Source organism: Triturus cristatus, chromosome 10, assembly GCF_964204655.1.
Source record: "Triturus cristatus chromosome 10, aTriCri1.1, whole genome shotgun sequence".
Taxonomy (NCBI): Eukaryota; Metazoa; Chordata; class Amphibia; order Caudata; family Salamandridae; genus Triturus; species Triturus cristatus.
This window is the reverse complement of record NC_140593.1, coordinates 783,653,672-783,674,996: the sequence shown is the minus strand read 5'-3', so window position 1 is coordinate 783,674,996 and position 21,325 is coordinate 783,653,672. Positions and strand designations below refer to the sequence as shown.

Below are 21,325 nucleotides of genomic sequence, written 5' to 3'. Positions count from 1 at the left end.
AGCACCCCTATGGTTCAGAATGCACACATACAATAATTGCAGATTAAAGCAGGGGTGTTTTTAGCGCTCCCACTTTATAACCTTTAAACTGGTCATTTCCAATATAGCTTGGAAGAGATACGTAATTTCAATAGAATTGGGCACACGACACATTCGGCTGTATGCTGATGACATCCTATTCCATCGCACAAGAGTGAGGCTTTGGTGTTCTGGGAATAATTTAAATGACTGTAGAATCACTAATAAATAGATGATTAACCCTGTGAAAACAAAAGTTGTAGTGTTTAATCCAGGATGCAGTACATTTCTACATTATTCATGAGCACTCGACCAATAGTCCGTTTCTTTGGATACAAACTATCTAGGGATTTACTTCAATGAAAAGGGAGTTTGGCAGAGACATGGCTTGTGGTATTGGAGAAATGCTGAAGCCCCGCCCCTGAGGATCTGAGCCAGAGGTTTGAACTACTGTGAGTGAAGAGGATGTGTGAACAAAAAACAGATTTGAGGCCCATGGTCCTCCAAGCAATAATAAATTGTTCCCGTTGTGATGTCATTGGAGCTAAATTTCTTGCTGCCCAGGTTTGCTGTTAAACGTGAGCAGCTGAAATCGGTTGATCATCTGATACAAAAACTATAGCAGAATAACTATGATATAATGGTAATCAGACTGTATGAAACCACACCTACTTACAAAAGCTAGAACTTTATTAATCACAGATAGCCCGGTACCACAGCAATTGTTTTACTAACCAGATGAGAGTTCATTGTGAGGTGTAGCCGACCGTTATGTACAGAAAATATAATCACATGATTCATCACAGCTGAACCAGTGGTAGATAAGTACCTATATTGTATATCACAACCGATAGATAGTCTGATGGCTCCTTTTTACTGTACAACATCCCATTTCCCTAACCAGGTCTTTAAAAAGCACAGCTATTAACTTATTAAATTGAAGTAAATTTACAGTATTGGTCCATTGGTCCTCAGAATATAGCAATGGAATGCAAAATAATCAATAGTGTAAACACTGCGTTTTCACTCCTGCCATTAGATTAAAATGTCAAGAGTGCCAGATAGTGTCCTATGTAATAAATGTCTGTTTAGAACACTGCAGCTGATCATATTTCACCATATCTCTTGATAAAGCCTGTTCATTCATTAGTTTGTCAAATATTCAGCCTTGACATAGTTTGTGTCCAAGTTTGAAACTTCGCCCTGTTTTTAATGTATAGGTTTGTAGAGTTTGTTATGGGTGTGCGGAGTATTCAGTACTGCGAACACCTGAACATTTAGTTTTTCTACCTCTTTAAGTGAACTGCTTTATCTCGAACACACAAGGAAAAAAAGAACATGAACGTCTGACAATGAAGATAACGTCAGTTTGAGTCTGAACCTACATTGAGGAGTAGATCTCATATCAAGTACCCTTCAAATTCATTGTACCCAAATGGTGTGGAGTTTAGTATTCAATCAATCCGCAAAGGTAGCTTAGCTGTAGAGATACCAGGGCTCAGCTCTTGATGTTTCCACCTCCCTAAGCTTTAGGTCTGTTACTGCAGATATAGACCATCATTATTGTTTGAACTATGATAGTTCAAACATTTTTTCCAGCCACAGCAGAGGACGACCTTCAGGGAACTGCCCCCTCCCCACATTCATGCCACCATTGTAGTACACTTTTCCAGTCTACTCGTGCATGAAATCTTGCTGGACTGTTGGTATACCAAGCGTTCCTTGCCACTTGCATCTTTTATTGAATTTTGTTCCTCACTTTTTCTTATACGCTTATAGTACCACTTCTGCTTCTATATCTTAAACATGGAACAAAAACAGACCTTTAAAGAAGGCTGCATTACCAGCTGATCCCACTTTCAAGTGGAAACACAAGCATGACTATATTGAACGCTCCAGGTAGCTAGGGATGCTTCATTATAATCCTGTTTTTGTTTCTATGTGAAACGAAGTGCAGATGAAGCCTGCTAATTTCAACACTAGAGGCTTGCTATTAATAAATTATAATAAAGATGATTCCTGGACTAAGATAAACCTGGACTAAAATCTGTTTGTCGGCCCCGCTACCCTTCTCAACCTCATGCACCTACTCCAAGCAACAAAAGATAACAAAACTTGAACATATGTATTGTGTCTTACTTTTTTGCTTGCTCTGTGTGTCTCTTGAGGTCAGATTATCTCGCAAAGGACACAAGCATTTGCAATGCAATAGGTCTCGCATTGACGCGAGTTTCAGCTTTTGACATTGTAAATAACAATGCCTTTTATTTATGTTTTAATTTTTTAAAATTTATTTTTTATTTGCCAAACAAAAGATTACAATACAAAAAACTTAATTTCCAGACCAAAAGGACTCCCCACCCGGGAAACACTTGGCAATATGTATTTACAAGCAGTGGAATCAATTAACCAAATTGACCGATAATCAATGAACAGAGAATAAATACATGAAAAGTAACGATGCGACACAGGAAAAATCATAACCAAAGATAAAAAAGAAAGGAGGAGGATAGTGAATCCAGGTAGATGGGGGAAAGGGCAGGAGCTGAGAGGGGGGGGGCAGGAGAGTAGGGGGACGGAAGGCAGAAAAAAAAAATAAGTAAATACATAGATGACGGAAACCTTGCTACACATTACCAAGCGTGACTGTGCATTCAATGTACTGAGCCACTTGGTTAGAGGTGCCCAGATCTCTAATCCTTTTTTCCCCGACCCTGCCTTGTCTAGCATATATAGCTGTCTCAAGTTTGTGAGTAGAGAGCAGTCGAGCCTGCCATTGAGCAAAGGAGGGAGGGTTCGGGTCCTTCCAATAAGAGGCAATACAAATCCGAAGGATGGTCATGGCCAGAAACAGGAAGGGACCCCCAGAATTTATATTAAGCGTGTTATTTAGTCCTAGCATTACAGTGACAGGCAACAGTTGTATACCTTGCAGGAGCACTCTACTGATAAATAGTTGCACCCTTTCAAATAATGGGGCCAATTTTGAACAAGTGGCAAACATGTGTATTGAGTCGGCACTATACACAGCGCATCTCGGGCAAGTGGCTCCGCTGCCAGTACCCCATTTGGCCACTCTGCTTGGTGTAATGTATAAGAAGAAGCCAGTTTAAAAAATTGAGCTTGCAACTTTGACAGTAAGTGCATTTGTGCAAGGCTTAGGGCACGGCAAAAGGTGTTCGGGGGTGCATTCAGTTTCTGCTGCCACTTTTCATCAATTTTACTAATATCATCGGGCCTACGCTCATTTAACATTATGTAAATGCTTCCGATCCGTGGTATACTGGGCTTCAGAATTTTATCTATAAGGACCAGCTAAGCGAAGCCAGCTGGGCCACCGGTTTTATTAGCTAAATATCTTGTAATTGCATTATACTGAAATAGCTGGCTATTGTCTAGGTTGTACCGGGTTTTCAGAATACTAAAAGGTCAAATGCCTTCTGAAGTAATCAGGTCTCCCAGTTTGGAAAATCCCGCTTGATACCACTGTGGAAGATATGCATTTTGAAAAATAATTGGTAAATTGCTATTATTCTGAGTAGGGGTATAGTAATTTAATTTGGAAAGTCCAAATAATTTACGTATATTAAAAAATACACTGTAGGCATTCATGAGAGTCTTAAATCTGACCCGTTTGATATAGCCACGATCTAACTGACGCCAGAGGCATCCCCTTACCCTTTCCCCTAATAATATAGTATAGGGAGATGGAAGGCCTGAGGGGTTCTCTATGGGAGAATCTTGCAATAACTCAGAACTATAATGCAGAACAGTAGCCCACTAGTAAAGTTTTAAATTAGGGAGAGCCCACCCTCCTCTCTCTCTGGGTAATGAAAGAAGTTTGAAAGCTCTGCTTGGCTGTGCATACACCCAGATAAACTGAGAAAATATTCGATCGAATGTATGTAGCATTATATTATTGAATTCTAGCCGGATGGTCCTAAAGAAATCTAGAAGTTTGGGGGAAAAAGTCATCTTTAAGACATTGCACCTACCCACTATTGTCAAATGCATGTTGTCAATCCTTTTAACCTCTTCAGTGCCCATGACGAGATAGTCTCGTCATGGAGCACAGTTGCGCTGTGCCCATGACGAGACTATCTCGTCATGAACCCCACCCACTAGTGCAACGCCCGGCACAGGAGGGGGAAAGGGCGTGGCACTGAAGGGGTTAAGTAACTTTTTCATATCGGCTGCAAGCGGTGTCAAATTTTCTTTAACAATTAGATCTAAATTAGCAACTATATTGACCCCAAGGTATTTAGCCTTCTGTGTTACTCTATCGTCATTCCAGCTTATATATTCGTTTAACACAATCTGAGTTTTGGTTTTATTAACGGCATAACCGGATATCTTCCCAAATTCTTGGGCCTCCTGTTCAATAGCCCTAATGGCTCTTTCGGGTTCTGGGGTTACTAAGGCTAGATCATCGGCATATGCCATAATCTTCGTATCTGTTCCAAACCTGCTCACCGCTACTATTTCAGAATTAAATTAAATTTTGTTGATCTGAGGATCAATATATAAAGCAAATAGCAGCGGTGAGCAGGGACATCCTTGTCTTGTTCCGCGAGTTATCCCTATCTGCCTTGTCAGATGTCCATTTATCAAAATTCTAGCAGTGGGGCCCTGATATAGAGCCTGTAATGCCTGCAGGATCCTGGGACCGAAGCCTGTCCGCCTCATGACCCCCCATAAGTATTGCCAGGAGACCCGATGGAATGCTTTTTCAGTATCTAAGAGTATTAGTGCGATCGGGTCTCCTGTCACCTTGGCGGCATCAAATAGAGTGATGGTCCGGCGAACATGTTCAGTAGTGCCCTTTTTTGGTATAAATCCGTGTTGCCAATTTGAGACCAGAGACTCAATTTTTGAGGACAGTCTAGATGCAAGAAGTTTAGAAAAGATCTTAGAGTCGGTATTGATGAGAGTTATTGGTCTGTATGAGGACATTTCCAATACAGGTTTATCTTTTTTGAGAAATATTACTATTTTTGCAGAGGACCAAGACTACGGTGGGGATGACCCATTAAAAATGGAAGAAATTACATTAGTAAATCTTTTATTTGTAACGAGAATATTTTATAAAATTCCACTGGAATGTTGTCATCTCCGGCGGCCTTATCATCAGGGAGGCTTGCCAGAGCGGTTGCAATTTCCTCCCAGACTGGGGAGATTTCCATTTGACGCTACTCTCTCTATCAAGTTCCGCTACCGGAATAGCGTCTAGGTAGGTATTAATCTCTGATTCTCTAAGTTCTCTAGATTTAGTAATTTCTTTTGTGTATAATTTCTCGTAAAATACTCTGAAAGACTCCTCTATTTTTACAGGATCATTAGTTATCCCTTCAGAGTTTGTTTGAATTGAAGAAATTAAATTAGGGGTAACCTGTTGCCTGGTGGAAATGGCCAATTGATGGTCGATAAGTTTGCTGCATTCATAGAGCCTTTCGCGGGCCGAGGCCCATTTTGCAGCAGTTCTTTCTGCTAATATGGTCCCCATTTCTGCCTTAGCAACCGCCACATTGGTCTGTGCTTCTTCGATTCTAGTGCCAAACTGGACAGCCCTTATTAATTTTCTTTCAGCCTCTATCATTTGATTAAGTAGAGAATCAGCCTGTATTTTCTCTTTTTTATTCCTTCTGATGGAAAATCTAAGCGTCTTCCCCCCTTATTCCTACCTTTAGTGTGTCCCAGACAACCATTACCGAGGCTGACCCAGAGTTAATCTCTAAGAATTCCTGTATCCACTTTTTCATATATTCTCGGTATTCATTATCTTATAGGAGGGCTTTTTCAAAAGTCCAATTAGAGCTTGACCTACTGTTTACCAGTCCCTCTATGTTAATTATAAAAGGGTTATGATCTGATAGAAGACGAGGAGCAGTATCAATAACACAGTCATGCACCAGGGATGAAGAAATTAGAAAAAAGTCCAACCGAGCAATTATTTATGTTTTTAAAAAGAAAACAAAAATAAAAGGCATTATTCAAATCAAATAGCTTTATTTCGATATACAAATATCATAAAAGCAGGATTATCATAAAAACAGTAAAAATAACACAATTATATACAATAGATCCAAGAAGAGTTTTGAAGGATGTAATTGTTTTGTTAGTAAAAGAACAATTCTATGCTAATACCCAGAAAAATACCATTTGTATACTTAATAATTTTTAGCAGACTGTAATAAATACATTTGTTTAAAAAAAGACATACTTCATATACAGCTATTTGATGTCGTTTAAGAGAATAAGAATATGGGAAGAACCAACATAGGGGGCACAATCACATTTCCAATTTCATTTTACACCTCCCTGCGCAAGAGTTTGGATCTAATAAGCCAAATACAGCCAAGATACTTCGCCATGCCGCATACAAAAAGAGCTCTAGGGTCTGATTTCAAGATCCGCAGGGCAGTAGTGTGAGCTATAGTGCCCAGTTGTCTACAAATTGGTTTGAGCATTATTATTTGCAAATGTCAATAGTTCAAACTCGCGTCAATGCGAGACCTATGGCATTGCAAATGCTTGTTAACGTCTAGTCTTCAGTCCCGCACGCTAACAAACAGGAAGTCAGGCGCCCTTGCCCGGGGACGTGGGCAGGGCCTGCTCCAGTAAAAAGAGAAACCGGCGTGCCGTGCTAACGCGGGGCTCCCATGCTCAAACGGGGCTGGCGTGGTCAGAAGGGGGACAGGAGATGTGCACATCGCGTGTGTGGACATGCCTGTTCACGTGCGCGTACACAGGCTCAAATCCGGCAAAAGCCTTGCGCGTGCCAATCTCCTGTCCCACTTCCTAGGCAAGTCAGCAACAATAGATCCGCTGGCGACAGCACTTTCGCGCTGTGTTCGCCAGGTGAGACCTAATTAAAAAACACAGTAAACCAACGTTGTCAGAAGCCAATAAGTCTCGTCTTTTTGACCTAATGGCTTTGCCAGTGCTTTTTGCCAATGCTATGCAGCTTCAACCAGATTAAATACTTTTTACTGATGCTGTACAACATCATTAAGCAAAAAAGTAGAAAAAAAGCTTACCTAATGGAGGACGTATGTATGCGTCACTACGCATATGCAGGATGCAACAACCATTCTGTTGATTTTTATTTACCGTTTCAAAATGGAGGACACTATGCGTCACTACGCATATGCAGGATGCAACCACCATTCTGTTGATTTTTATTTACCGTTTCAAAATGGAGGACACTACTTGGAGTGGTAAGTCAAAAGAAAAATAAAGTTGCACAAAAGTGCTAGTTGGAGGAAGCAACAGATAGGCTGGGGAGGAAGGAGCAACACAGGAATGGGGTGGAAATCTTTAGTGTGACAATGGGCTTCAGCCACCACATTCACGTTCGTCAATATTTGCAATGCTGAGGTAAGGCCGAAAGGGAGCATGAGTCAGTAGCGCAAATAGCATCCTACCCCACTCTTCGAGTCGGGCACCTCCTTGATGGCACCTGTGAACACCCAAAGAATCATTTTCAGGATTAGGGTTGTAGAGTGCTCCTCCAAAAGTCGCTCTGGCATAGGAGGAAAACTGGGTGAGGAAGAAATGAAAGGCGAGGAGTAGCCCCTTTGAACAATCTGTAAAAACCCACTTATTTGATATGCTTTATCTCCAGTCCAGTAGGAAATTCAATCTTCTAACTCGTACCGGCTTAGCTTGGGACTATGAAGGCAAACAAAATTGGCTTCCCTGCCTTGCAGCAAACCAGAAAGAGTTGGACGGTTGCTGCCGTTTGCTAGTGCCATGCTCTTTGCTACTACAGGGCTGGATCAGTTGCTGTAGTACAAGTTGGGAAGGCTGGCTTTGTCTGTAAACTTCTTGGGTCATGTAGTACCTAAACTTCCTGTATTGATGTGAAAATTGCTTAACTAGTTATAACTGCCAAAAGTCACCCTAAGGGCATCATTGTAAACCCTGGTTGAACAATCTTTCTACACATTTGTCTTTGTCTCAGGAGTGGGCAATTACAAGTCTATAGCTTCATCTGCTGTCCAGACCACTGCTACAAACAGTGCACTTTCTTACATTGGTTGCCCAGATGTTGGGTCTAACTCTGTTGCAGATGTGCTGACCCACTAGCGTTTGGAGTTCTAAATAAAAACATCATCAATATTATGATCTGTTGTCTGGGATAGGCCTTTTGACCCAGTCTTGAGCTGGTGTGGGCAAAATCTTTGTCGGCACTGTTTCAGAAGGATATGGTGTGGACCCTGGTGTCAGGGTAGTGGCCAGGACTGGAATCTGTATACGTCTGTTAGTGGGTTTAAGGGGGCAGGTTGCATCAGTGGCGGGCCTGCCAGCAGAAGTATTACTGGAGACCCCTGCAGCTACTTGGGAATCAGAGGAACACTAAAGGCAGCTGAAATTGACATGAAGATCTGCAGCATTGTGTCTTTGTAGGCCCTTGTCTGCTGCGGAGCCGAAGAAGGTCTGGGAAATTCTGGACACATTAGGACCAATTGCAGGGACAGGTCAGACCTACAGTTCACACACGTCCTGTGTCTCCTATCGTGATGCCCTTGTTCTTCCGTCAGACTTTAAGTGGCGGGATGGTGTTGAGTTCCTGATTTGCCTTCTTGCGCTTTTGTCTAGACTTAGACTTATTGGAATACTTCAACCCGGAAGTGGAATTTTCAAAAGAGCAGCCTCAACACCAGGCCTGCAGTACTGCCTGTGACTTGGAGCAGGATCTGTGCTTAGATTGCGACCTCTTGTTATAGTCAGCCTTGTATAGCTTCGCCTCTCAAATTGCCATTGGGTGCATAAGGGCACACTTATCGCAGGATTAAGAGAGGTGGAGCCCAAGCCCTACAAACTTTGTGCAGATCTGTGACTGGCATCTGCTTCTGTCATTCTGTGCATGGCTTGTACCCTGTCATTTCATTGGAGATATTGTTCCCTAGCACACTGTTCTAGAAATTTGGAAGTCCGTACGGAGCCGCAGAACACCACCTACAGATGCACAATAGCACTGCTAAAAAAAGTCATCAAATCCAGTGTGACACATGGGGATATTGCATAGGTGAGGAATCTGCGGTTAGAAGAATCCATCCGAAACTATACATGTATGATTTAATTGGAGTACTAATGTAATTAATGTATTCATTTTAACATGAATCCATGTGGGTTGATAGTTTAATTCCCTGACTCCATTGTTTTCTTTGGGAGTGTGTTTCAGTACCAGTGGTTAGCCATGTGTGATGTTTGGCTTTCTTCAAGCCTGAGCTGGAGTACTTTTAATCCTTATTTACACAATTAGGGCTGTAGTAACTTTAGATATGTATTCTCTGAATTGCAAAGTTCTTGCTCTTTTGTGAATGAGTTTAGTATTGGCCTGCACCTCCCAAACCCCTTCTTTCACTTAAACCCATTTTCCCACCACTCCCCGGACACTCCCAATTTACCACAAATTAGTTTGTTTACGTGTGCTCTCTAATACTAGGGTAGAGATCTCTGAACAGAAAAGATGAGAGGCAGAGGTATGGCTCTCCACTTTTAGGTTTGTGAATTGTATTTTATAGTAAATAAGTAGTACTACTGGAATGCTACTTTCGTACTACAAAATGCAGTTTGTGAATCGAGCTACTGAGTACAAGTAAGCCATTGAGTATGAAGCAAGCAAATAAGAGTGACAAGTAGCTAATCACTGATACAAAAAAACGGTCTGGCTCGAAGGTTACTGCAAGTTTTTGTATGGTCTACAAGAGGTCTTTAGACAACACAGCAAAAATCTGTAAGTTTGACTGGAAAAAGTGCTGCAATATCACTGAAAACAAGCACTGATCAAAGTCAGTTATGCTGTTTTCAGTGTGCTAGCACATTTGTAATACTGGCATTCACAAATGTTGTTTCTTTTTGTTTGCACACAGTCCTATTAAATTTCCAAGTACTTATTTGCATTGAGAATGTCTTCTTACTGTAGATACTCTGAGAGCAATTCAGGCTTGGAGTAAAAGTTGAGGAGACACCAGGATTCAACTTTTGTTTTTGATACACAACATAGAGCAGTGGTCTTAACCAGTGGTACGGGGTCCCCTGGGGGTCCGCGACTGCTTTGAAAATATATTACTATTAAGATATTAATAAATTGTAGATAAATAAGGAAGGAAATGTAAAATTGAAACTTTTAAAACGTTCAATAGGTAAAGAAATTTGAAAATGAGGGCAAAAAACGAATTTGGTATTCTCAGATTGATTCATGGGGGCAGTGCAAGTACATCAAACAGAATACAGTATGGATAATGGGTGGCTCAATTGAATTTAGAAAACCTCCAACATTCACATAAATGTTGTTATTTTTTATTTGTGAATTAAATAAAATATTTAATAATTTGTTTGATGGATGCTTGTTTCTGTTTTTTTTTTATTATTTGGCATTTTAAAGCATCGAAATTGCTTAGTCCATGGTCCCCGACTTCAATAATGACTCTCTGGGGGTTCCCAGATAGCAATAAGGATTCAGTTGGGGTCCCCGATGCCAGTAGTGATTAAGTGAGGATTTACCAAAGTCAAAAGGTTAAGAACCACTGACTCAAAGCATTTATTTCCATGCTTTGAAATTGTGATCCCATGATCAATTTAGTTTCCCCAAATGCTTGAGAACACACAGAATTCAAAAGACAATGAGTGCTCGAGTAATGAAATATGGGACATGGAAAATGTAAATGTTCAACAAAACGGATTCCACTTTCTAGATTTAAATGACTGAATGTCTTTAGTTATCGTTTACATTTGACTATCATGCAGTAAAAGACCCTATAATTCAATCGAGAATTCCAACTACCCTGATTACAATGTTATCTGTCAGTGTCCGGGATGTTCGGTTTGCATTTGTTGTAAGGTTAAACATCTGCCTAAAAGCTTATGTCGTCCAGCTATAATGAATGGTTGTTGTTCAAAGTGCAGAGTCTTCCATATATTATGATAAATGGTGACAAACTGCGTACACTAATTATTGTGTGTGGTTTTAAAGGTTTTTCATGATATTTTTTATTTAGAAGAAGCAAATTGTTCTAGGTCTCTAAAGGATCCTGTCACTTGTGACGGTTTTGGGTTGTTGGACCCAAAGTGAGGCCGCAGAACAGTGTAGTGATGTATTACTGCAATGGTTAATATCAAACACCTTACACAATTGTGATATTTGAGCTATTAAATATATGTTAACAAATTAAAAGGCAGTGGTATAATCTGTTCATGGGCAAGGGTCAGAAGATGGGATCTCCAGTTGCTTTAAATTGCACTGGAAGCTGAGGCCAGATTCGAATCATGATGGACGGTGGGGGACACGGGCTTGCACTGCAATCTCTATGTATCAATGTAGCAACCCCAAAACAGTACCCATTACAAAATAGTAGAGAAGACCTAAAAATGTGGATACTGATTGACTTCTGTTTTGCATGAACATTGTCGGTTCTGGGTTCACCTTTTGGGACAAGCTAGACTGGACCTGGTGAGAGTACTGAAGACCCATGACTTGTGCTTCCGTTTCTCTGTTTTTTGACTGCAGTGATCTTCAGAAATGACCCTTGTTATTCTTAAGTGCCAGGAAAGGTTACGGCCATACTGCGAAATTTGACCACTAGCAGAGGTTGAACAGTAACCCAAAATATATCTTGTTGAAATGAATAATTTTGGTTTTTGTTTCGTTGAGCAGGAATTTGTGATTCCTTATGAGGAGGCAGAGTGGGTTGGTCTTACTTTGGATGAAGCAGTTGAAAAGCAGAGACTTCTAGAGAAAAAGGTTTGTATCACTTTATTTTTGGAAAAGTTTCCCTTCTTTGAAATTTTTTCAGGTGATTGTATTCAGGACAAAGAACGAGAGCAATACACAGGTTTCCTATCCAAGAACAATTGTTACTTTTATTTGACGGCAAAGCAATTCTAAGGACAAACATTACTTTTAACTCTGATGCCAGAAGAGCATTTCATTCAAATTAAACAGTTCTATCCATTTTACCATGAACTCTCTACTTCAGCAGAAAGGTCCCAGTTATTTAATTCCTCTAATAAAGCATAAGAGGTTACTTGCATAACACTGCCACATTCTAAAAATATGATATCTTGTTTGGCAGTCCGTATCCATGCAAGGTATAGCATGTTTCATAGTGGGTGCTAGACTAGGCATGCCGTATGTCATGAGTTGCAGCATTGGCCCCATTTATCCCTTTTTGTGGACATTTTCTAGGTCAACGACATGTCATACCTACCGCAACTACTTTCATGAGGGCTAGGTAGGTAGTCAAGTTTGAAACCAAATAAAATGGTTATCACGTGATATTAAAAAAACATTTCAGTAGTATGACATTCCCTTCAGAAATTAAAACTACTTACTAGTCTTAATTTGGACATCGAAAAAAGTTACTCACCTGTAACTACAGGTCTCCAAAGTTTGTGTTTTTCATACATTCACTTGCATACACTCAGGATTTCGCAGTGTCTGTTCTAAATGTGCATGTTGTGCTCTCTTCCATTATCCTGAGATTGGGATCCAAAAAGCTTCTGTTATTGCATTTTTAGAGTGCATCATTCTCAAGAAAACCTTTACGAATACTCCAGTGTGGAATTAATTTTGATGTACAGCAGGGTACCCAATGCATAGCAATTGGGCTGGGTGACTTCATGGCTATAGGGCTGTTTGATCTGAGCTCTCCTCAGGCAGGTCCTTTCATTGAGCTTAGCCATATGCAAGTCGTCATGGGGATCTGAAAACTCTTGGAAGGTGCAGTCTAGCTCCCATAAAAGGGAGGTAACCCCTTCCTTCTTTTCATCTTCCCAGCAGAAAGGTGACTGTACAGACATAAACAGATTTATGCCTAGTCTTGAAGAAGTGTAGCAATCCATCAGAGATTGATAATGATGATTGATGCATCAACAATAATAAACCAAGTACTCTCAAAGGGGTCTACTCTGGTGATCAAGACAGACTACCAGAATCAACCAGTGGTTTTACCTTATTTAGGAATTTGAAGTCCCCTCTAATCCCAAATGAGTATCCTACTGAATAACTTGCCAGACTGTGCAGATGTAGGTTGGCGCTTCTGGATGCAGCTTGTATGTGGGCTCGCATGTTTAGGTTTGAGTCTAGAGTGATGCCTAGTGTTTTTACAGAGTCGCAGATAGTTGGGGTTCAGTTTAGTAACTTGAGTTTACAGAACCATAGTTGGGGTTGTTGTGTTCTGAGGGGTGGGGAGAAAAGGATGAATTCAGTTTTCTGCAGATTTAATTTTAGGTGGCTGTGTGCCAGCCATTCTTGTGTTTTCCTCAGGGTACCATCTAGTCTCTGGATATCCACTTTGGAAGAGAGTTTAATGTAAAGTTGAGCATCATCCGCATACAAGTGGTACGAGATGTTTGATTGTTTCAGGATTTTAGTGACTGGTTCATGTAAAGATTGAAGAGCATTGGTGAAAATGTAGATTCTTGCAGAACGCCACTGTTGCTGTCCGCTACGTCAGATAGGCTGTTGCCAATTTTGACTCTTTGTTGTCGGTTCTGCAGAAAGGAGGTGAACCAGTTAAGTACGGCTCCTGATAGGCCCATTCTGATTTCAGAAGTATCACTGAGGTGTTTGTGGCTGACCGTTTCCAATTCCTCTGATAAATCCAGAAATATTAGGAGACAAGATAGGTTTTGGTCTAGTGATGTTTATATATCATCTGGGATATTTAGCTTGCCGACCTCAGCCTTGTGTCTAGGCTTGAAACCTGATTAGTGTTTGTCTAATAGGTCAAAATTCTTGATGTGTTCACATTGCTGATCGTGTGCACATTTTTCTATCAATTTAGCCAAGAAAGGCAGATTGGATACTGGTCAGTGCCTGTGTTTTTTTTTTTTTAGTAGAGGGGATACTTGGCCCATCTTCAGGCATTCTCGTAGGGATCCTTGTTGGAGAGATGCGTTCACAATTTTTTCCATAAGGGAGTAGCGTATAGGTGGATCTCTTTCAATAGGTGAGAGGGAACAGCATCATCAAATTTTGTGGTAGGTTTTATTGACTGATTCGTTTTCTGGATTTCCACCTCAGACAAAGATCTGAAACTGTTCCAGGTGGCTCAGTTTTTGCTTGGAAGAATTTGTGTGTGTTGATTGGTATTCTTGCTGTGGGTCGTAATAGTGAGGTTGTTGGAATCCATGAGTTGAGCTGAAAGTAGAAAAGCCTTTTTAGATGTCCGTCAAGATGTTTACAGTTTAGGGTTCCGCAAGTTTTCCTGATCGTTGCTTAATTATGTCAAACAGTTTTATGGGCTGGTTCTTCTCTCGGTCTAGTTTAAATCTGATTGCTGTTGTTTTCACTCTCATGATCGCCTTTTTATATGAGAGTCTGTGCCTTCTCAGCTTTTCGAGATGAATAATGTTTGGGTCCTTCCTCCATAGTCGTTCCAGTTGGTTTAGTGGTCTTCTTTCCTTGTTTATGTCTTGGTTATACCAAGGTACTGACTGTTTTTCCTTTTGCCGTCTTAGTCGTAATGGAGCAACCTTTTGAATTATGTTGGTCATGCTACTGTTATAGAGATGCTTTAGATCTTGAACCGATGTTTGGTCAGTTCGGGGTTCCAAGGCAATTTGGCACAGATGGGGTGTTTACGCTGCTGAAATCCTGCGCTCAAGTGTTTTCCCTTCTATTTTGCCCCTAGATTTTAGATTATTGTGTGGATATTTGGAAAATAATTTGATGGACGTCTGACCAATCTGTTGAGGTGATTTCTAGCATATTTACTGATCCTGTTTTAGTGATGAGTATGTCAAGTGTGGCACATTTGTTGTGGGTTGGTCCTTTGCATGCTTGAATCATATTGAGGTCCTGGAGCAGGTTAGTGAGTGCAGCAACTGTGGGGGCTATGTGACATTGTTCCAATGCAGGTTGAAATTGCCTAAGAATATTGTATTAGAGAGCGAAGTTGTATTGATTGTGATCATTTCCATAAGTTGCTCCTGGATGTTTGTGTTGTTGCCTGGTGGATGGTGTAAAAGTAGTGTTTTCGCTATAAGTTACTTTCCCAGCTTCATTTCAGCTCCCATGTTGATGTATCTTCTAACGAATGTACGTTCAGGGTTAGGGAGTTTCTGTAGATTATAGCGAGCCCTCACCCCTACTTTAATGCAGTCTAGGCGCAGGATAGCAAAATCCGGGAGAATGAGAAGGTCCATTATTGGGGCTGACGTTGGGTTGAACCAGGTTTCAGTTAGGAAGAGAATGTCTAGCTCATGCGCTAAGGCAAACACAAGGAGATGATGGACGGAGTGCTGAAACGTTTCAAACACTCACCCCCAGTCACAGATCTGGGTTGAATCCATCATTCTTTAGCTCACTTTGCTACCCCAGTTCAGACACAGCTGTATGCAAATCAGTCTTGACCCTGTGCCACATGGGAACAGTCCAGCCCGAACTGCCCAGCTATGTCTTCCCTGGACCAGAAACAAGCATCCTGGGACCGGTTTCAGGCTAACAGCCCTCATCAGCCAGTCTAGCTTGAATCCAGTGGCAAAGTGAGCAAGGGACCCACGTCTGGGCATACCCTGCCAACCTAGGGCGAACAAAGCAAACACAAGGAGATGATCACTGCTGTTATGTCAGTTTTGTCTTTTGCAGCTGATCTGCAGTTGTGCAGCATGCATTTCAAGGTTGTAGTTGTTTCGTGGGTTACTGTGGTTAACATTGTGTTTGTTGCTGTCGAGATCAGGTTTTTGTGATTGACTTGTAGAGGGTTGTCTCTCTGGATTTTGTAATTGATATCGTGATGATCGGAATGTTGGATGCTATGTCGGGGGAGGATTTCTGTGTGTCTTGATAGTGAGTTAGCAGGGTGTTTATTTGTTCTTCTCGGTTGAGGAAGCTTGTTGTCGCACTGGAAGTTGTGCGTATGCGGTTCTAAATAGGTTTTTTTGCTGGAAGGGGAGTCCATGCACTTGGTATTGGGCATGTACATCTTTACTAGGGTGAGACGGAGTGTGATGACTTTCTTCTTGACCCATTCTATATCCTTGCTGAGTAGGCACAGCTTGCCATTAATTTGGTTTACTGTAAGTTTGTGTTCAGGACACTGACAGATTGCATTGTCATTCTGTGTGAATGTGCAAATTTTCATGATCTGTATGTGTTTTAGTTTTGGTCACCTGCTCAATGTCTGTGAGTTGTTTCTTGGGCATATACCCACTTCCTGTTGTTGAGTAGATGCTCCTCTGGCTGTGCAGGCTGTTTGTAGATGGGTCTAGTTGGAGACTCTGTGAAGTCCTCTGGCTGCAAGGGCTGTTTATGGGAGGGACTAGTTGGAGATTCTGTGCTGCTATGTAGACTGCAGGTCTATGATTGCCGATGGGTGTCGTTCTTTGGGCGGTGTTGGTGTGTTTAGGAAGATGGTTTGGGAACAGAGTACAATAAGGGTAGCTAGGAGATTTTGTTTAGGCTGCTACTTGCCTTTTCAGGTCACTAAAAAGTGAGTTGAATGCTTGTATGTCATTGTCTGCAGTTTGGATAGTGATGTTGCCATTTTTATTAATTGAGATTGTAGCTTTCGCTTGCAGTAATGAGGAGGTGTGAAATTATGAGTTTGAGACCATAGGAGATGTTCTGTGTGGCATTGACTGCATTGAAGGAGTAAAACACATTCAACCATGTAGCTGTGGAAGATCAGATGGGTCTTAATGGGTCCTTTTGAGAAGCAGAAAGAGGAGTCAGATATGAGAGTTTCAGGGTTGCTCCTTAGAATCTAGTGTTTGAATTTGTTTGCTCTCCATTCTTGGACAAGTCAGGTGGGTTGTTGATTCTGAGTGATTTAATTCCAGAAGGGGGCAAGGTGGTAGTATTTGCATTATTGTGGCCAGACATCGTTCTTTAATTAGTACGGCTGATGTTTGTACCGCTCTGTTGGGAAAGAGGACCCGACCTTTGCTGTTAATAAGCAGCACACTGCAACGAGGTAGGCGGTGCCAGTGACCTACATTTTTTAAAAATTATTATTATTTAGTTTTCTTTCTTTCTCTGTGGCAAGCTGTTGCAGGTAATTGGGGAGTTGATTTGGATTAGGTAGGGCTACGACTTCTCCCCAAACGTGTATTTTAAGAGTTTTTTAAACAAGTTGGGTAGTTAGTTTGCCTATTGTAATATGGCTGCCACTGGTAGACACTGCCTTGGTAGGGTGAGAGAGTTTAGTCTTCTCTCGGTTTTTGTTGCAAGGTGCAGGCTTAAGATCACCACTCAAAAATGTCCGCCCCCCATTAGTGTGCGATCTTGCAGTGGACAGCCCTCTTTCTATCACCATTATTTTTACCTCAGCCATTTTGGAAGCTGGGGTGTTGAGCATGTGTTATGGGCAGAAAGAAAGCATCAAGATATTACCCGAATCTCTCACCTTTAATGTCCTCTGTAGGGTGAGGGTCAACTATCCCTCTTCATATTGGAGCAGGGAGCCCCCTCCTCTGTTTAGTGTTAATTTCCCTTTTTGCTCTGCTCCTACTGCAAATGGTCATCTTTTGTGCCCTTCCGCGGTCTCAGAGTGTGGATTGGCACCGAGTCAACATCCTCGCCATTCCATCGCGATAATGCTTTACACCCTGTCCTCTGTACAGCACGATACTGTTGACTCCGCCAGGAGTTTCCATTGATCCTCAGATATAAGCTTTCTTTCAAATTTTAGAACTCCTTTATCGGTACTTGCGTGATGGAGGCAAAACTACCATCTGTGTCACTGCTGTGAAGGTAAGTGAGCTTATATCTAAATCCCTGGCCTTTAGCATACATAACAGTGGCAGTCCCTGGCATAAAGATACCCCTTGGATATATTGAGCAATCCAGTAACTCTGGCATTTCCTCTTGTGGGCTGCAGAGTAGGAAACTACATTTAGGGCTGGATGGGCTGCCACGAGCTACCCGTGTTAGAATGTATAGCCACGTTCTAGTGGCGCCTGCCCTCTGCCAGTGCCCACTCATGGCTGCACAGCCCTCTTGTTCACCTGACTGAAAGTGTGCACTGGCAAACACATGTCCATATAAGGTTTCATCCGAGGTACCAAGAGTGAGTGTGAAACGCTTGGGGTGAATCACTTTATATACACCCAGAGCACAGTAGCCTACTACTACTTGTACAGCAATGGTAGTTTGACTGTGTAGCATGTTGACAGTCACACTTGCATTGACAACCTGCCTAACAGACCGGGCACTTTGGTTTCTAGCATAACAACTATGCTGTAAATATCCTACACCACGTGGGTCCTATCATCATTTCCTGTGCACTATAAATCAGGGTGAAGCAAATGCTTGCATCGCAGTGGCATTTTCATACCACTGCATGACGTGACTGGTCGATGATGATTTTCTTTGTTTTTTTGGGGTGACATTAGTACTTTACACACCAGAGAACTGTGTGTGATGCATAACGGAGGCATTTTGCCTAACGGGCAATGTAGAAAATGCCATGCTAAATATATCGTTTTCATATTTGAGTAATGTAGACCGTGTGTTAGTCATTTCATGTAACCTAATATTCGAAGCCTGAGCTTATATAATCGGCAGGTTACACAATCACTAAAACCCTGACCAGTCCTCAAATGGCAGTGGACTGCAGGCAGAATTGCTCTCTGACACATTAAATGACCTCTTGTAGCAATGTGCAGAATGGGGAGTTTTATGCTCCAGGAATCACTCATGACAGGCTCTCATTTTGAGATGTCCCCTGTCATTCTTAGGATCACTCGTCAGGCTGGCATATTTAGTATCATACAGTTAGTAGCACAAAGGTTTCTGTGGCTGTTGATGATTGTCCCCACTGAATGCAAGTCTATTGGTTTCACCCTGGACTCCAATCTCACCTTCAGGGAACACATTGCGGGAAAAAAGCTGTCCTGGTACCATCTCTCTTTTCTAAAGAGAGTGAAATTGTTTCTTCTAGAAAGCTATTCAGATCTGCTGTTCTAGCCTTCACACTCCTGCATCTGGATGGTGGCTCAGACGTCGTAGACTCCATATTGCTCTCACCACTTAAGGACATCGTACACACCACAGCATGACTTATTCAGGATAGAAGAAATATGACTGCATCAACCTCATCTTGAAGAAACTCCAGTGGGTTCCCCTTATGGGTCCCACCATCTTCAAACCCCGCTGCGTCCTTTACAAAGCTGTCAGTGACCAGCACTCCCGCTTGGCTTGCAAGTAAACTCCCCATCTCTGGTGACTTTCTGCACACCGGCAGCCAGGGTGCCATCATACTGTACCATTTGGTCCTGTTAAGTTAAAACCTTTTGGGGGAACTCTGGAGAAACCTCCGTTCCTGGGTGAAGCTAGGTTTGTTCAGGGATGCAATGACATGACTGCTTACATTGTTATAGTAATATTAGATTATTTTGAAAACATTTGCCATGAAAGAAAAGAAGAGAATTTTCTGATTTAAAATAATTTTATTACCACACTATGATTCATCGCTTACCATTTTTGTACCATTCACCATTTGAAATGTCAAGCAGGATATCTTTACTATAGTTGTATAAAGTTGTCAGGTAACGTTTATCACCCCTTCTATGCTCTTCTACAACACACAATGGTTTTTTTGTTTGTTTTTTTGGCAGGATCCAGTGCCTCTTTTCAAAGTCTACGCAGAAGAACTTGCTCAGCAACTAGAATCTCAAGACCTTACTGAGCCACTGGTAGTAGAGCAGAAGCACTAAGTGGCAATGAGAACCTTTATTAAGAACAGACACATTGAGGGAGTACCACCGATAGTGAATCTCCCTTCTAGGGATCATTAAACGTAAGCTCTGGGTACATGCCAAACAAATATTCTTCTCTGAGACTTTGCTCTATAATGTGACTCTTGATTTGTCTGTGTCTGGCCATCGTTTTGGATATATTGATTCTACTTTCACGGAATTCCGATACTGCAAGCTCCTCAGTGATGGCTAGTACAGAAGAGAGCGGTATTAAAGTGGTAGGTAATTCGGAGGTGCTGCTGAAGTGCAGATGGATTGGTGCGAAATGTACAATGTATATTCCTAATGGCAATTAAAGGAAATGTAATTGTTCTCGGAGTTTTTCCTTTCTCACCATTGAGTCTAACACTATTTTGCAGTCTTTTTGGAGATTAGTCCAACGTCTCAGCTAAGCTTCTGCTGCTGGGAAGTGTTTTAGGAGCAGTTTGATTCTCAGTAGCCACTGGAAGGCACAGTAGCTGGTAGGGAAGATATATCATTCATGAGTGAGAAAATGTGTTCAGAAGTGAAGGGCATAACCTAGCTTGCTACTTGATAAGCATTGTATGCTTGATCAAATATTCCCATTCGATCATGCACGCTTTTTGATACTGTTGACATACCTGCCACATTTTCAGTATACATGTACGGCATTTCTGTTCATATTTGTTTTCAGAATGCATGTGTGACATTTATAGGTTTGCATAGTACATATGTGTGACATTTGCATGCCTCGCATGACACCTAATAGGTTCTAACAAACATGAACACAAAAGCTGAATTGATATAGAGATTGCCATTCTTGTGTTTTTTCGTCCTATAATTCTATGTCTGTGATGAGAATAGCAAAACCACACACATTCCACAAAGCAATGGAATAAATTAAATAGGGGGAACTACACACATGCATTTTTTTTATTTTTTATTTCTTTATTGTCTTTTCAAATATTCAGCCTGCTTGGTGTTGAATACAAAATACATAATGTGTACTGACATGAATGCAACATTGCGACCCACTGGTTACAATACACAGCATGTTCCTGCCACCATGTTGATAAATGTCAATTATGTAATTGTGGGACATCCGTATTTAAACGCGGATGTGCCCGCTGTTTCAGTATAGTTTGCAGTTGACATTTAGTCTTCTTCGTTGCCGTCTCCCATTGAATAAAGAAGAGTAAACATGCAGTATAACTGGTAACCGAAAAGGTTGCACAGTTGTAGTCCCCATGGTGATGGGTGAACTAAGTGAGTAGAGTAGCATAATAACTCCTAGTAGTGTGAGAGGGGTAGGATGCAAAGAAGGAGATAGAGGGGAGTGCCGGGGTGAATCGGTTGCTCACAATGATAAAGGTGCATGTCTACAGCAAATTGTTACCTAGGTCTATCACAGCGTAAGAGTCACAGTCCAGAAAACCGACCACTCCTTCCATCCACAGGTCTGCAAGCGGTCACCTGCGCATCCCTCTATACTCTGTGGCACATAATACAGTACCTTCAGCCAAAACCCAGGTCTCCACTTCTTTTTGTCATATGCTGTGGGGGGGAGGCATGAGGGTACTTCCTGTGGCATGTAGTGTCTCTATGGGATAACCCCAGGGCCAGGCATCTTTTGGTA

At 41.6% G+C, this 21,325-nt stretch overlaps 1 protein-coding gene across 2 annotated transcripts in view; it reads left to right on the top strand.

Annotated features, from left to right (window-relative positions):
• MRPL28 (mitochondrial ribosomal protein L28) overlaps window positions 1–20,040 on the top strand; it is a 239,119-nt gene extending 219,079 nt beyond the window's left edge. For both annotated transcript variants that reach the window (XM_085628314.1, XM_085628315.1), the window contains exons 6-7: window positions 11,681–11,767; window positions 19,588–20,040. In XM_085628314.1, the coding sequence (XP_085484440.1) occupies window positions 11,681–11,767; window positions 19,588–19,686 (186 nt within the window). In that variant the 3' untranslated portion in view covers window positions 19,687–20,040. The remainder of the gene's footprint in view (window positions 1–11,680; window positions 11,768–19,587) is intronic.
• Window positions 20,041–21,325: the final 1,285 nt, after the last annotated feature.